This window comes from Ananas comosus, linkage group 22 (assembly GCF_001540865.1).
Source record: "Ananas comosus cultivar F153 linkage group 22, ASM154086v1, whole genome shotgun sequence".
In the NCBI taxonomy this organism is placed as follows: domain Eukaryota; kingdom Viridiplantae; phylum Streptophyta; class Magnoliopsida; order Poales; family Bromeliaceae; genus Ananas; species Ananas comosus.
In genome coordinates, this window is record NC_033642.1 from 6,193,281 (window position 1) to 6,207,795 (window position 14,515).

Below are 14,515 nucleotides of genomic sequence, written 5' to 3' on the forward strand. Positions count from 1 at the left end.
AAAATTTTTTAACCGATTTAAAAAGAATTAAATTTTCACTTTTTCACTGTTTTACAGCATAAAATGAAAAAAAATTGAACTCTCTAAAATTTTTTTCATTCATTTTTTGTTTTTTGACCGAAACAACTTTTTTTTCTGTAAACCACATACTACAAATCGTTGAAAAAAAAAGTCACCAAAATTTTATGTTACAAAAAAAAAAAAAATTTCGCGATTTTACGTAGAACCAAACAGAGCGGAACCAAACGGAACATAGACGTAATATTTTAAACGACATATATAATAGCAAAAGTAAAAAAGAAAAAATATGCTAAATCACGCCATTTACCCATTTCAACATTCGATCACAAGAACACGAGAACACGAGAAACACATGGTATGGTATATATTTGTAACTACCTCTCTGTGATCTCTGATCTCTCTGATCTCTTTATGTATCAAAGAAAACCCATGGATCGACACGAACCCATGCACCTAATTGTCTTTGATATATATATTCCTGTACTAGCTAGACTGGCCTGAAGGAGGTGAGCTTGCGGAATCCCTGCCAGGCCTTCTCCCACACCACCGCCTCGTAGCACTCGCTGCCGGCGGCATCCGCCTCTGCCTGGAGGACGAGGCGGTAGTTGATGCCGGCGACGACCTGCGTCTCGCCGCGCAGCACCCGGACGAAGGCCAGCCCCGCCCCCGTCTCCCGGTCGTGCTCCGCCACCGCGTACTCCCCGATCTCCCGCACGTGCGCCTCCCCCACGTCCTCGATGCGCCGCCACCCCCCCGCCACCGCCCCGCCCCGCGCTTCCCCTTCCACAAGAAGAAGAAGCAGCAGCAGGAGCAGCAGCAGAGGGAGGGCGCGGAGACGAACAGATCTCATCGCTCTTTCTTTTTCTTTTTCTTTTTCTTTTTTCCTTCCTTGTGTTTTTTGGGGGAGAGAGAGGAGAGAGGAGAGGAGAGAGTTTTTTAATTTTTAGGGTTTGAATTTGGGGGTCCTGATCCCCTTTAAATAGATGGATAGGAATCAGGGAGGATTGAGACGGGCGAGTGCGGAGTGAGTTAGTGCGTGCACCCGGTGTACAAGATAATTTTTGAGGGAAAACTTTAAATACCACTACTGTGGTTTTATACTTTTTTTTATTTTACTGTCTTACAATTTAAAGTATATTAATTTAGTATCCTGTGGTTTTATTTTTCTCTTTTCACTATCCTCTCCACTAATTTTTTTTATTAAATCAGTGATAAAGTTAAAACTAAAAAGTACTAAAGTAAATATTCGATAAACTTACATGAGGTATCTTAAGTTTTTTGTATATAATAATTTAACAAAATGTTAATAAAGCAGCCGACAAAAAGAGAAAAATAAAATTATAGGGTACTAAATTGATACACTTTAACTCACATGCTACTAAAGTGAGAAAGTGCGAAATCACAGGGGTGGTTGAAGTTTATCCTAATTTTTACTATAGAGATCTTAAACTCAGATAAATAAATTAGATGTGTTTTGTAATAATTAAAAGAATTGGATAGCGAAACACAAATAATTTAGAATCCTTTCAGGTCAGCAAATTTTATAATATAACTTAGCTAACTAAATGATGGCACATCGGTTATGTAACGTTGATCCGATAATATTAAAATTGATGATTTATCATTTGGCCAATTTATTTGTATTATGAGATTTGAGTTTTATTAGTGCGAAAAATTTAAGTCGAATTATAATATTTTAAAGATTGTGAATCAAAACATCACACTGTTCTTGTAATTGGGGAATATATAAAAATATAGTTTAACTTCTAAAATGTTAACTACTACAAACTATTAGATCTGGTGTATGATGGGTATGTAAACACAGGGTGTTGGCAATAACTGCTGCGCGTGGGTTTCGTTGCGGTTTTGGGGCGCTGTGGGAACAAAAACAATGACACGTGTAGAGAGATAAAATGTGAGAGAGAGAGAGAGAGAGAGAGAGAGTGCGAGGGGCGTGACATGCAGTGGACGCGGAATATTCGAGAAGCAGATTTCTGCGCGCTGTCGACGAGATAGTCTTTTCAGTCGGACTGCTCCGACTATAGTCAGATAATTCGCAAATTATTCATAAATTATTAAAAATTTAAATAAAAAAAATTAATTTATTTTTAAAAAATAAAATAATATGTAGATTTTTAGACTAAATTTATTATTTGCGCGTAATTCGCGTATGCTGAACTATATACCCAAAAAAATAGGTAAATTTTTTTAGATAAAATTCTTTTCTAAATTTTGCTGAATTATTCTCGAATTATTGAAAAATTTTATAAATTTTCGAAATATGTGGATTATGAAAAATATGAAGATAGAGACGATAATAAAATTTACTATTTCTTTTTTTAACTTAATCTATTTTATTTTATAGCTTTTTTTTTATATTTTTAAAAATTTATAACTATATACGCTAGTAGCATAAATTTAGAGAATTGTTTAATAGCTGAACTTTTGATCCCGAATTGTTATTTGGTGAATATATAATATCCGTATAAATCGCGTATTCGAACAATTGATGAATACGTTTTTTAAACCGTATTTTTCAACAAATTTAAAAATTAAGATACGAATTTTATTTGAATTATACCTTTACCAAACTTTTACCAAATCCAAGTTAATTAACTATAAAGAGACGAAGGGATTTTATTTTTTATTTATTTTTGGATAAAAATATAATAATTCAAAAATCGGCTCGGACAGAAAAAAAAAAAATTTGAGTCAAGAATTTATAATAAAATTTCACTACTTCGTTAAGACCTTTTATGGCTATACAATTTAGATTGAATAGTAATTATTTAAATATTTTTTAAAAAAAGTACAATTTGGACCTTTCCTACTGCTTAAAAGCCTACAATGATTCAACCAACTTCATTAACACATTCTATAACCACCTAATTTTAAATTGAATCATGTAATAATTTAAATAATTTTTATATGGAGATTTACCTTTTGAAATAATAATAAACCTTACACAAAAGGGGGCTCTTACTATAATTTAAATCCCGGTTACACAAAAAGCTTGCAACAGCTTTAATCTGCAGTTTAAACTACCCGAACAGATGAATAATTAATTCAGTACATAACTTCACTAAAACAAATTGGCATATCACATAGATTTTAGTTGTAAATATCTTACTAATATTGCCATTGCAAAACTATATCAAAACCAAGATATAAGAGATTTTAGTTCTAACCCAATAGATGAATAATTAATTCAGTACATAACTTTACTTAAAACAAATTGGCATGTCACATAGATTTTAGTTCTAAATACCGTACTAATATTGCCACTGCAAAAATATATCAAAACCAAGATATAAGAGATTTTAGTTCTAACCCAATAGATGAATAATTAATTCAGTAACATCACTAAAACAAATTGGCATATCACATAGATTTTAGTTCTAAATACCTTACTAATATTGCCACTGCAAATATATATCAAAACCAAGATATAAGAGATTTTAGTTCTAATCCTTATATAATTCAGTACATAACTTCACTCAAACAAATTGGCATATCACATAGATTTTAGTTCTAAATACCTTAGTAATATTGCCACTGCAAAAATATATCAAAACCAAGATATAAGAGATGTCCTTTACTAATGGCGTCCAAAAATAGACACTTTCCTAAACAACTTACTTAGACCTCATTTGATATTGTTGTCATTATTATTACTATTTTTTAACACTATATCTATATAGTTTTATGTGTTAAAGGAGAATTTTTTTTTTTTTTACTATCATAATTGATTAGCTTATAATGCATCTAGCAAAATAGTAGATAACAAATTATCTAAAACAAATTTAAAAAGTACAAAAACTTCATTTCTAATTTTCATTTTCTGTTACCAAGTAAATACTTAATGAAGTAATTACAAGTAATTTATTGTTCACTGCTACATCTTTTATTATACAAAATTCTATTTAAAAAAAAATAGAAAACAAACATGATATCAAACAAGACCTTCATTTACTTTATTATTTTGTTAAACTACATAAATCTAACATCACCCAATAACTCAATGAAAATTTTGCATCCAAATTCACATACCATCCCAAATATTTTGACCTATATGAAACAGCTTAAAAATTGCAAATACATCCAATCTCAGTAGTCACAACTAGCAAAATAAATATATCACAAACACAATGAAAAAACCTTCTTAAATATCCAACTTGCCAAATTATATATTATATCCACTCAAAAAGTTACAATTAGCAATTTGATAATCTCAAATACTACTCAAAATGAGCGGACTTCCTGTGTAAAATTATTTGAGAGAATTACTATCAACAAATCTCACTACCTCACTTCCCCATCTGCTATGGATGAGACCTTGCAGACTCCGGCCGAGGTGGTGAAGGGCACATCCTTGTAAGAGGCAACCAAGTCAGCGTTTGTACGGAGATCAGCTTGAACCTTCTCCCATACTTTGCTCTTCGCATTTAACACGCTATCCGGTTCGCCCGAATATCCAGGAAAGGTTACGCGCTCCCCTACTACAGCCGACGCCGGCGGTTCGACCAACTCCACCTGAGTTGAAGATTTTTTAGACATTCTGTACTATTATACAGAGGCAAAGATGTATGGATTATTTTGAAAACGGACCCCCCAACGCTTTTTTCCGTTTTCTCCTTTTGACCAACAAATGCTTAACTTTGGGCACTTTAATTTACTTATAACCAAATAGTGAATTCTATTGAAGTTAATGGCACCACGCCCTTTCTAGCTGACCAAGTTGGGAACGGTAGAGCCATCAACTTTAAGCGAATTTCCATTTCAGACGACAGGAAAACTGAAAATTCATACCGAGAAAGGGAAAAATAATGATATGCCAGACATCCTGAAATTGTAATCAATTGTAGATCATCATGTCAAAAGTTTAAAACGAACTGCATAAACTTTATAATTGTTTCAATCAGCTTCCTAGCCCCCCCATTGGGTTAATTTTACCTAACAATCTTAAATAATATGAAGGCCAAATCACTCAAATACTCCTAACATTATACAGGCATTCAGCAGAAGTCATTGGGCTTTGATGCGATTAAAGATTGCTAAACAAAATTAATAGAATTTTAGGACAGTTGGTTGGTTGAGACAGTTACAAAGTTCAAGTAATTTATTTTAACTTCTTAAAGTTCAGACGATGATCTGCAAACAGAGCTATTGTTCAGACGGTCCAGCATATTCTCCCTTCTTACATCCTATAGCAGTAAGAACCCCATATGGAGTCCAATAACACAATGTGTGATATCAAAAGATTCAAAACTAACAGAGAGATCAATATGATCTAGATGACGTCTTGCGGTGACAAATTTCAATGCTACAGAATACCAGAAATACCAGGTAGTTGAATCACAGCAAAGCTCTAGTGTAAAGTTAAAATGGAAAAAAGGTTCATATGTCAGAAAAAGACAAAAAGCATAAAAGCTTACTTTGGTATGGTCATCATTTGATGCAGCTAAAACCATCGCATGTGATTTAATACCACGCATAGCCACTGGCTTCAGATTACAGAGAACACAAACTTTCCGATTCTGCAAATTGAGAAATGGCAATAATTATACAAGATGAGGGTAAAAAAAAACTAAAAATGGAGAAATAATATCTCCATCTAAAAACATTTTTGCAAGAGAAAAAAAAAATAAAAAATCTGCCTCTCTATTATTTGCGAAAGGAGGACACTTTTTTTAGCTTTTTACAACTTCAGACTAGAGATGTCAACGGGTTGGATTCGGGGCGGATTTTTAAAAACCCGAACCCGAACCCGAACCCGAACCCAGTGTTTGAAAAGGCGCGAGGCGCAAAAAGGCGCAAGACTCTCCTGGAGCCTAGGCGCGAGGCGTACTGCGAGGCGCGCGCCTCAAAAAGGCGAGGCGCACAGTAATTTAATTTGATATTCTACATTAAAAAAACTCCAAAATAACTATACAAAACTAAAATAACCATAAAAAAGTAAAGAAAACACTTGCATATAGGTTCTCAAGTAAAAAAAAAAATATTTCGACCTTTAACTTAAAAGTGATTGTGGTGCCAATGTTTTCATTTAGCCTCAAGAAGGAGAAGAGGGCGGTAAAAGGAGAGAGTGGTAAGAGGAGAGGGCGGTAGATGGATTTCATTAGGGTTTTTTTAGGTTTCTTTTAGATTCTTTTACTAATCTTATCGGACTAAAACATAAAATTTATATCCGAAATCCAATAACCCGAAAACTTTAATCAAAAATCCAAAAAATATTAAATATGCCGAGACGCGCGCCTCAGGGCCTAGGCGCGCGCCTCAGCAATAGGGCCTCGCCTCGCTATTGCTGAGGTGCGGAGGCCCGCGCCTCGCGCCTAGGCGCTGAGGCGCGCGCCTGCGCGCCTCAAGCGCGCCTTTTCAAACACTACCCAAACCAGACTCCAAACCCGAGACCCGAATCCAAACCCGAACCCAACGGATTTTAAAAATCCATATCCAAACCCGAACCCGACCAAAAATCCGAAACCCGAATCCGAATCCGAACCCAAAAATTTGAACCCGAAACAATTATTTTTTTTTCAATATTTCAAAATATATTATATTAAATCTAAATTTTTAAAATACAAATTCAAATATAACATTAAATTTTTATATATATATTATATATAATACAAAATAAATTCGGATTCGGGTCGGGTTCGGGTTCGGGTCGGGTACAATCAAAATCCATATTCGAATCCATATCCGTCGGATTTTTATTTTTGATATTCATATCCGAATCCATATCCATATCCATCGGATATATCCATTTCATTCGGGTTCGGGTTCGGATAAAATTTCGGGTATCCATACCCATTGACATCCCTAGGTGAGAGAGAGAGAGAGAGAGAGAAAGAAAGAGAAATTTTTGGAACATACTTTCCAAACAATCTTATTTGTAAATTGTCCGGATGGATGCCACATAGTTGTTGGATTTTACCCAATAATAAATTTTGATGATAACAAACAAATTTTGGATTTAATTTGTTATTTAGCAATTTCAGATTTTGGATTTAATTTGTTATTTAGCAATTTCAAATTGTAATTGAATTTAAAGTTGCTCAAGCTGAACCGGATTTGATCAAAGGTAACCATTTAATTAATTTGTTCAAATTGGCCCAAACAAGATCAAATTGTACCAAATTGGATGCAAGTACCACAACAATAATTTGGAGGACTTCTTTACAATTTATTGGATTTGAGCAGTCAACCTAATCACGTTGACCAATTCACCTTTTAGGTTTGATTTGAGTTTAATGTTAAATTAGCTATTATTTTAATATGGTATGAAAGTGATTTTATGTATGGTATAAATTAGAAAATGATTTTATTATGACATGAATTTAAAAAAATGAAATATGATATAAATGAGTTTTATAAGTATGGTATTATTTCAAAAGTTTTCACAAAAGTGGAATGAATTCAAAAGTTTTACATTTTAGTATTAATTTAAAAGGATATTACGAATTTGGTATAATATCAAATGAACTTTTTAATATAGCAATATTTCAAATGAGTTTTGCAAATGTGGTATGAATTTGAATTTATTTTGGAATTAATTCAAATGCATTTGTAAATTGGTTAAAATTCAAATTAAAATCAATTATGATTTAATCATATTTTTGATCCATTTTTGAAATGATGGCTAGTGTATTTAAAGGGGAGTTTGGATGTTGTTTGGGATACAACTTCAAAAAAATTCTCTAAATCCTAATTATTTATTGATTTGTAATTGTGAGCTTCTTGAGAGGTTGTAAAAGAAGTATTGTGTGATTGTAAGCGACTTTGGTCTTGCCCTGTTCAAACGGCCACGTGATAATGAAATCGGTACTTCGAGGAGAAGAAGGGCAGGACTAGAATAGGCAGAAAGGCCGAATCAGGATAAATCATCTGTGTAATCTAAGGTTGATTTCTTCTTTTATTTGATTGTGCAATTTTTATCTTGATTTAATTTTACTTAGTTTTTAGTTGTTAACTAATTCACCCTCCTCTTAGTTGCCATTTGATCCTTCATTAGTGAGCAACGTCCATTCCAACTGCGTAGCAAAAAAACATGACGGGTGGTATCCATCCAAACCCTAAGCATTTTATTATATTATAGTTAACTTCACAATATTGTTTATGCATTATTTTATATATGTCAATATGAAAACCCAAATCCCATCCATTACTAGTTTTTATAGTTCTTATCCTATTTTTCTTATTTATATGTGTTTCTTATCCTATTTTTCTTATTTATATGTATATCTTATTAATGTGTACAACGTAAATCAAATATAAGAAGTAGAAGGTAACCACTACTTTACTTTTGTGACATTCCTAAGATTTAGAATATTAATATATATATAGGATATAATAAGGCTAAATCTTTTAATCTAATTATAATATTTTGGACAGTGATTAGTTCCAAAGAGTTAAAAGTGTTAAACCTACTAGAATTAGAATAGTTCTAAAATGAATGATCTCCTATTAGTTCCTTTTTTTTGTCCACATTTTTTATTTTTTTTAATTATCTATCCATCACATCGCACAGGTTAATTACTACGCTAATAATTAAATTATAGTAGTTCTTTATTCGAAAAAAGGTTTAATTTTTTTTTTAATAATTTGGGCATTGTTATAGGGGTATTGAAATGGATATTAGTTGGATATATATCAATTAACGCATAGATTTTCAGAGCAACATATCCATGGAATTGATGCTTTTATAAAGTTTGCTCGTGATCATAGTGTGGTTAATAATAAAGTGTAAACTTCAAATACCACTTCTGTGGTTTCACACTTTTTCACTTTACTACTCCGTGATTTAAAGTATATCAAGTTAATATCCTGTAGTTTCATTTTTATGTTTTCATCAGTTTTTTCGTTAATATTTCATTAAATTATATACAAAAAACTTCAAATACCCTATCTAGGTTTATCGAATATTCACTTAAATACCTTTAGTTTTAACATTATCACTGATTTAACGAAAAAAATTAGTGAAATCGATAATAAAAAGATAAAAATAAAATCACTGGACACTAAATTGATACACTTTAAATCACAGAATATTAAAGTGAGAAAATGTGAAATTACAAGGATGGTATTTGAAGCTTTTTTAATAATAAAATTTGTTGTCTCTGTCAGCATTGCGTAAACATATTCTGCCTGCTTGAGAGTGAAGTCGCGAATAGTTACTTGACGGAGAAATGGAAATATTCTTTCTATAAATGATAGCTATTTTACGAGAGTTACTTGAACGGAGATAATAGTGATAATGATGGTGGCGATGACGGTGACAGTGGAACAAGCTGCAACGGGTAATGATGGAGTTGATGAAATGTAAAAAGTTTTAAAAATTTGTCACGCCCCGGGGCCGATTTTAAAAGTCTTTTTAAAACAGAGTTGCGGAAAACGTGCTTTTTTTTTTTTTTTTTTTTTTTTTTTTTTTTTTTTTTTTTTCAACCTGGCCCACGTGACGTACAGACCCGCCACAAATACAAAGTTCCTCTGTCCACTCGGACAGAGTCTCCTTTGTATTTGCACGGCGTACCAACGATACAACAGGATCACAACCACAACCTACATTTACCAAACAACAACCAAAGCATGATATGCATTTCCATACAGCTAACAATCCTTAGAATGATGCATGCTTCTAAGCACTCCTTAGGCGCTGGATGATGCAATGCACAATACAACAAACATCCTATTTAAAAGTGCTCCCCACACGGAAGCTTTTGTTTTTAAACTCTAATTCAATCATTTATAAAAGCCATTCGAAAACCTTTTTAAAACTGTTTCCCACACGGAAACTTTATTTTGAAAACCGACTACCTCGAGGGGTAGAAAACCACGATGCATAACTACAAGAAAACCAAATCTCCACAGAACCAAAACCACAGATCGAAAACTCCAATCTCATGTAATATAAAATATCCATAATCTCATGCATAACGGAAATCACAACATTCAAACATCTAACTGAACCATTTATTTAAATGACAACTAAAGGCGGGAAAGAAATAACCAGGGTGACGGTCGCTACTGCCGTCTAACTAGATCGTCCTCTCGTCGAGCCCAAAATCCAACTCCTCGTCTCTGACACCTGGGGGGAAAAGGGGGGGTGAGAAACCGCAACCATGGTTTTCTCAGTGGGTACGACAGAGCCACGAAGGCAAGTCGTAATCACCGGAAACCAAAGGAGATAGATAAACAAATATATATCTGTAAGCTGAAATGAAATAGAACTACAGTAGCTACAACAGATAAATAGGAAGCAATAAATAAACCTGCTACTGTATAGAAAACAATGCAAATAATGCCTCAATGTACTGAACCAGAAACTATACCCAATCTGTGCCTGCTGTATCGGTCCGCAGACCTCAAGCGCTACCTGTCACTAACTGCACCGACCTGATCCATCCGCCCCGCAGGACGACCTATCCGGATAAGTACACCTCCGATCGGTGGCCAAACCGATCCGGTGTCATGAATACCCCCAAGTGCCGTGACTAAGTCATGCTGGTATGCTCAAACAAAAACAAACCCGGCTAAAGCCGGTGCCTAGGCCGAAGCCAACAACGAGGGCGTACAATGCCAAACTGAAATAGAAGCTAGGGCGTACAACGCCGAACTGAAATAAATGCTAGGGCGTACAACGCCGAACTGAAATAGATGCTAGGGCGTACAACGCCGAACCTCGATCAACCAGATTGAAACACACGACAAGAGAGTCGATGTGTTGCCTGGACCCAAGGTCCACAGAGATACTGAAATACAAATGCAACCTGCTCTACATGTCTATCAACTACTAACCAAATGCAATCAAAGAGGTACGATATACGAAAGATAAGCAAACAATGACATGTAGAGACTAAAAATACGGGAATAGAAAAACAGGAGAAGGAGGTGAAACGCTCTCACCGANGCTTTGGATAGGATTGGCTTCAGTGTTAGTGACTGGTCGACACTTCTTGAAAGTGTCGGACTGAGTCGGAGTCGTTCCTGCGCGAAATGGATGGAGAAATGGACTCGGCGAACTCAAATAAGCAAAACTAGAGTTTTGCCAGATTCGGGCGCCCAGAACAGGACTTGGGTCACCCAGAAGTTGAGTGCAGATTTGATCAGAACTGGAAGCCAATTCGGGTCCATGTTTCGGGCGCCCGGAAGTGGGTCCGACAATTCCACCTCGTCAATATTGTTTGCGCTGACACGTGGCTGGTGGTAGGTGAGTTCCGCCGGAGCCGGATTCGGGCGCAGCACACCGCGAGCGGAGAGTCCTAGGAGGAAGCCTTGTGTAGCCTGAAGGAATCGGGCGCCCATAACGTGGGTCTGGGCGCCCGGAAGTGCCCGTTTCTGCTGAGTTACAGGTTTACAGCTGTTGTTCCTGAGGCTTATGGGACCGTTCTAACACCCTATAAATAGATGGTGTGCGACCCCAGTAAGCTCTTTTCACCTGTTCTTCACAGAGAAGCGTCATATTGCATTTCTAACCCTCAGATTTCCTCAAATTGCATCCAATTTTTCAATCGGAAGGTGGTGGAGTGCTGATTCTGCAGTTCTTCAGCGACGACCTCCAGTGTTTTGGCTCGTACGTGACGTAGGAAGGTCGGATCGCGGTGAAACTTGGTTTGCTAGATTCTAGACTTCCGGAGAAATCCATGAAGTCCTGAATCGCAAAATTTGGTTGAGGTTAGCTTGGTCGAACTCAGGTTTTACTCTGCTACTGTTGTATTTGGACAGAATTGTGTGTTTTTGAGCTTTTCCTGATGCAATCTTTGGAAACAGTGGGATTTTGGACCTGAGGTATATCCTCCATCATCATTCATTGGATTTAGGACTGTCCTCACTAGATTTGGATGTGATTAGATGAGTTTTGACATTGGAGTTGGGTTAATTTAGCTTAAGTACTAAAATTTTGGTGAATTAATGAATTTTGGTGCTTGAACCTTGAGGTAGCTTCGTTGCTGGACTTGAGGGTGTTTCGATTGATCCAGCAGGTTTTCCGCAGCCGAGAGAGAGTTCTTCGTTGCCAGGGATTAGCTCTTGAGGTGGGTTTTTATCGGTGTTACTCCTAAGCCCGTATTAGTCGACATGTGTGATTTCAGCTTTTGGTAGATCATGTGTTAGCTCAACTTCTTTGATTAGATCATGTATAAAATCAGAATTGAGAAAATGATTAATATTTCGATAAATATGCATGTTCGACTTGGAATTGGACTTAGGAGAAAACCCGCGTTTTGACCCGTCATATGATTCTACTACCTGATTTAGCTCTAGGAGCCGTGGTCTGATTGTATCACTACTGTTTCAGCGCGATGGATACCCGGAGTAGTTTAGAATGTATTTACGCTCGTGCTGGGATGCCGAGCTTATTTTTACAGAAGAGTCTAGGCTGTTTCGGGTTGTCGGGTGCTGTCGGGGTGGACGGTGGACCCAGATTCCTGATTTTGATATCAGATTGTGCCGAGGGCACGCGAGTTCGTTTTCTAGATCTATTTTGACCCTAATTTCTTGACTTCGGCTTATTAGAGCCTGATTGAGCTCGACAGAGATACACTGCATATTCGGTTGGGTAGCTCCCACGAGTGCCACTCCGGAGGCGAGCGCTGTATTTTTGCGTTGGTATCGTTCGTGCAGATTGGACTTGCTCTCCACGGACTTGTTGTGTGGAGGTAGCTGGTTAGTTGCAACCTGGCGGGACGGGTGTGTTCACAGTCCCAAGGATGGGTATGATTACATTCCCTATTCGAGATTGGGTCTGAGTTGACACTGTTCTACAGTTGGCTAGATTAGAGCATGATAGTATAGAGGCAGATAGCTGTAGATATGTTTCAGCTTTCCGTACAATTATTGCTTACCCTGTAGACTTAGTGGGTGGACCGATGAGTTGAGGGCGGTACCCACTGAGGACTACTTCTTTTTGTAGTAGTTCTCACGCCCAGTTTGTTCCCACTGTTTTGCAGAGCCATCGTCTTCGGCTGCTACTGTCGCTGATTTTGATCGTGGCAAGGGTGTCGTGAGTTAGAGCCCTTCCAGTCGAGCTGCTTAGCTAGTGGAGGACCGCTGCAGGTAGTGTTGTTTTGGTTTATACATACAGATGTTGTACTCTCGCCAGTGCGAGTGCTTTTGTATCTTGGATCTTATGTATGTATAGAACCACAGTTTATATATGTATTTTGATCTTTTCTCCTAGCTGCACTATACTACTGTCTGTAGTATTGTATGATTACAGGTACTTTTACTATTCGCTTCGTATACAGAGGAAATACCTATGTATACGGCGGGTCTGTTAGCAAGCCCGGAAAAACGAGTAATCTGGGGCGTGACAAAAGGGTTTTAAAATTTGTAATTTTAATGGTCGATATGGGGCGTTTTCTCGTTTAACGGCGTAAAGATATCCAAACCAATTGAATTTTGTTAGAAAATTTTTTAAACTATTTAAAATAAGATCTATACTCTTGATCTTGACTACATGACTTCTATCATCATTTTTTAAAGAATATTCATTTTCAGCCGTTCATTTTTGTGTCTACTCGATGGATAAGAGAATAATATCGAAAATATATGAAATTTGATTTCTAAATACTTTAAGTGGTATAGATCATGTTCAACAATACCGATCGTCGATTTGGAGACTCCATCAACGAAAACAAATGAGTTGCAATGGAGCCCGTTTGCTATCGATAGTATTCTAGCTCAACTCTCTTTCCTCTCTCTCTCTCTCTCTCTCTCTATATATATATATATATATATATATAGAGAGAGAGAGAGAGAGAGAGAGAGAGAGAGTAGGGCTACTATACTCTTATGAGTATTGGAGCCTCCGTGCTAATAAGTTGTCTTTGATGATGGAGCTTCTGAATATCACGCCCCGGGGCCAATTTTTAAAAGCCTTTTGAAAACAGAGTTGCGGAAAGCGTGCCATTTTTTTTTTTTTTTTTTCAACCTGGCCCACGTGACGTACAGACCCGCCACAAATACAAAGTTCCTCTATCCACAGTCGGCAGAGTCTCCCTTGTATTTGCTGCGTACAACGATACATCAGATCTCAACCACAACCTACATTACCCAATCACAACACAATCATATATGTATTCCATACATAACAATCCTTAAAGGGAATGATGCATGTCTCTAAGCAGCTCCTTAGGCCGTGGATGATCCAGCATTCACATTACAACAATCATCCTATTAAAAAGTTTGGCGCTTCCACACGGAAGCTTTGTTTTTTTAAACTGGCCTAATCATTCATTCATAAAAACCATTCCGATAAACTTTTTAACATGTTTCACACAGTCTTGTGTTCGTTCGGAAACTCTATTGAAACTAGCTCCCTTTCGGGATAAGTAAACATCCGCAAAGCGTAATAAACCATCTCATTAAAATAAAACATCCAAATCTCATGCATAATCGAAAAACACAAAACATTCAAACATCTAACTGAACACTTTATTATAAATGACAACTAAAGCGGGCAAAGAAATAACCAGGTACGTCGCTACTGCCGTCT

At 36.3% G+C, this 14,515-nt stretch overlaps 2 protein-coding genes across 2 annotated transcripts; both read right to left on the reverse strand.

The window, feature by feature from the left end:
- Positions 309-934, reverse strand: LOC109727609 (cysteine proteinase inhibitor 1-like). Its single transcript, XM_020257766.1, has one exon. The coding sequence runs from the start codon at positions 869-871 to the stop codon at positions 509-511; it is 363 nt and encodes a 120-aa protein (XP_020113355.1). The 5' UTR covers positions 872-934; the 3' UTR covers positions 309-508.
- Positions 4,042-5,607, reverse strand: LOC109727015 (probable methionine--tRNA ligase). Its single transcript, XM_020256869.1, has 2 exons — positions 5,457-5,607; positions 4,042-4,554 (listed from the first exon to the last, which is right to left on the reverse strand). Exons 1-2 carry the CDS (start codon positions 5,514-5,516, stop codon positions 4,324-4,326), a joined length of 291 nt encoding a protein of 96 aa, XP_020112458.1. The 5' UTR covers positions 5,517-5,607; the 3' UTR covers positions 4,042-4,323.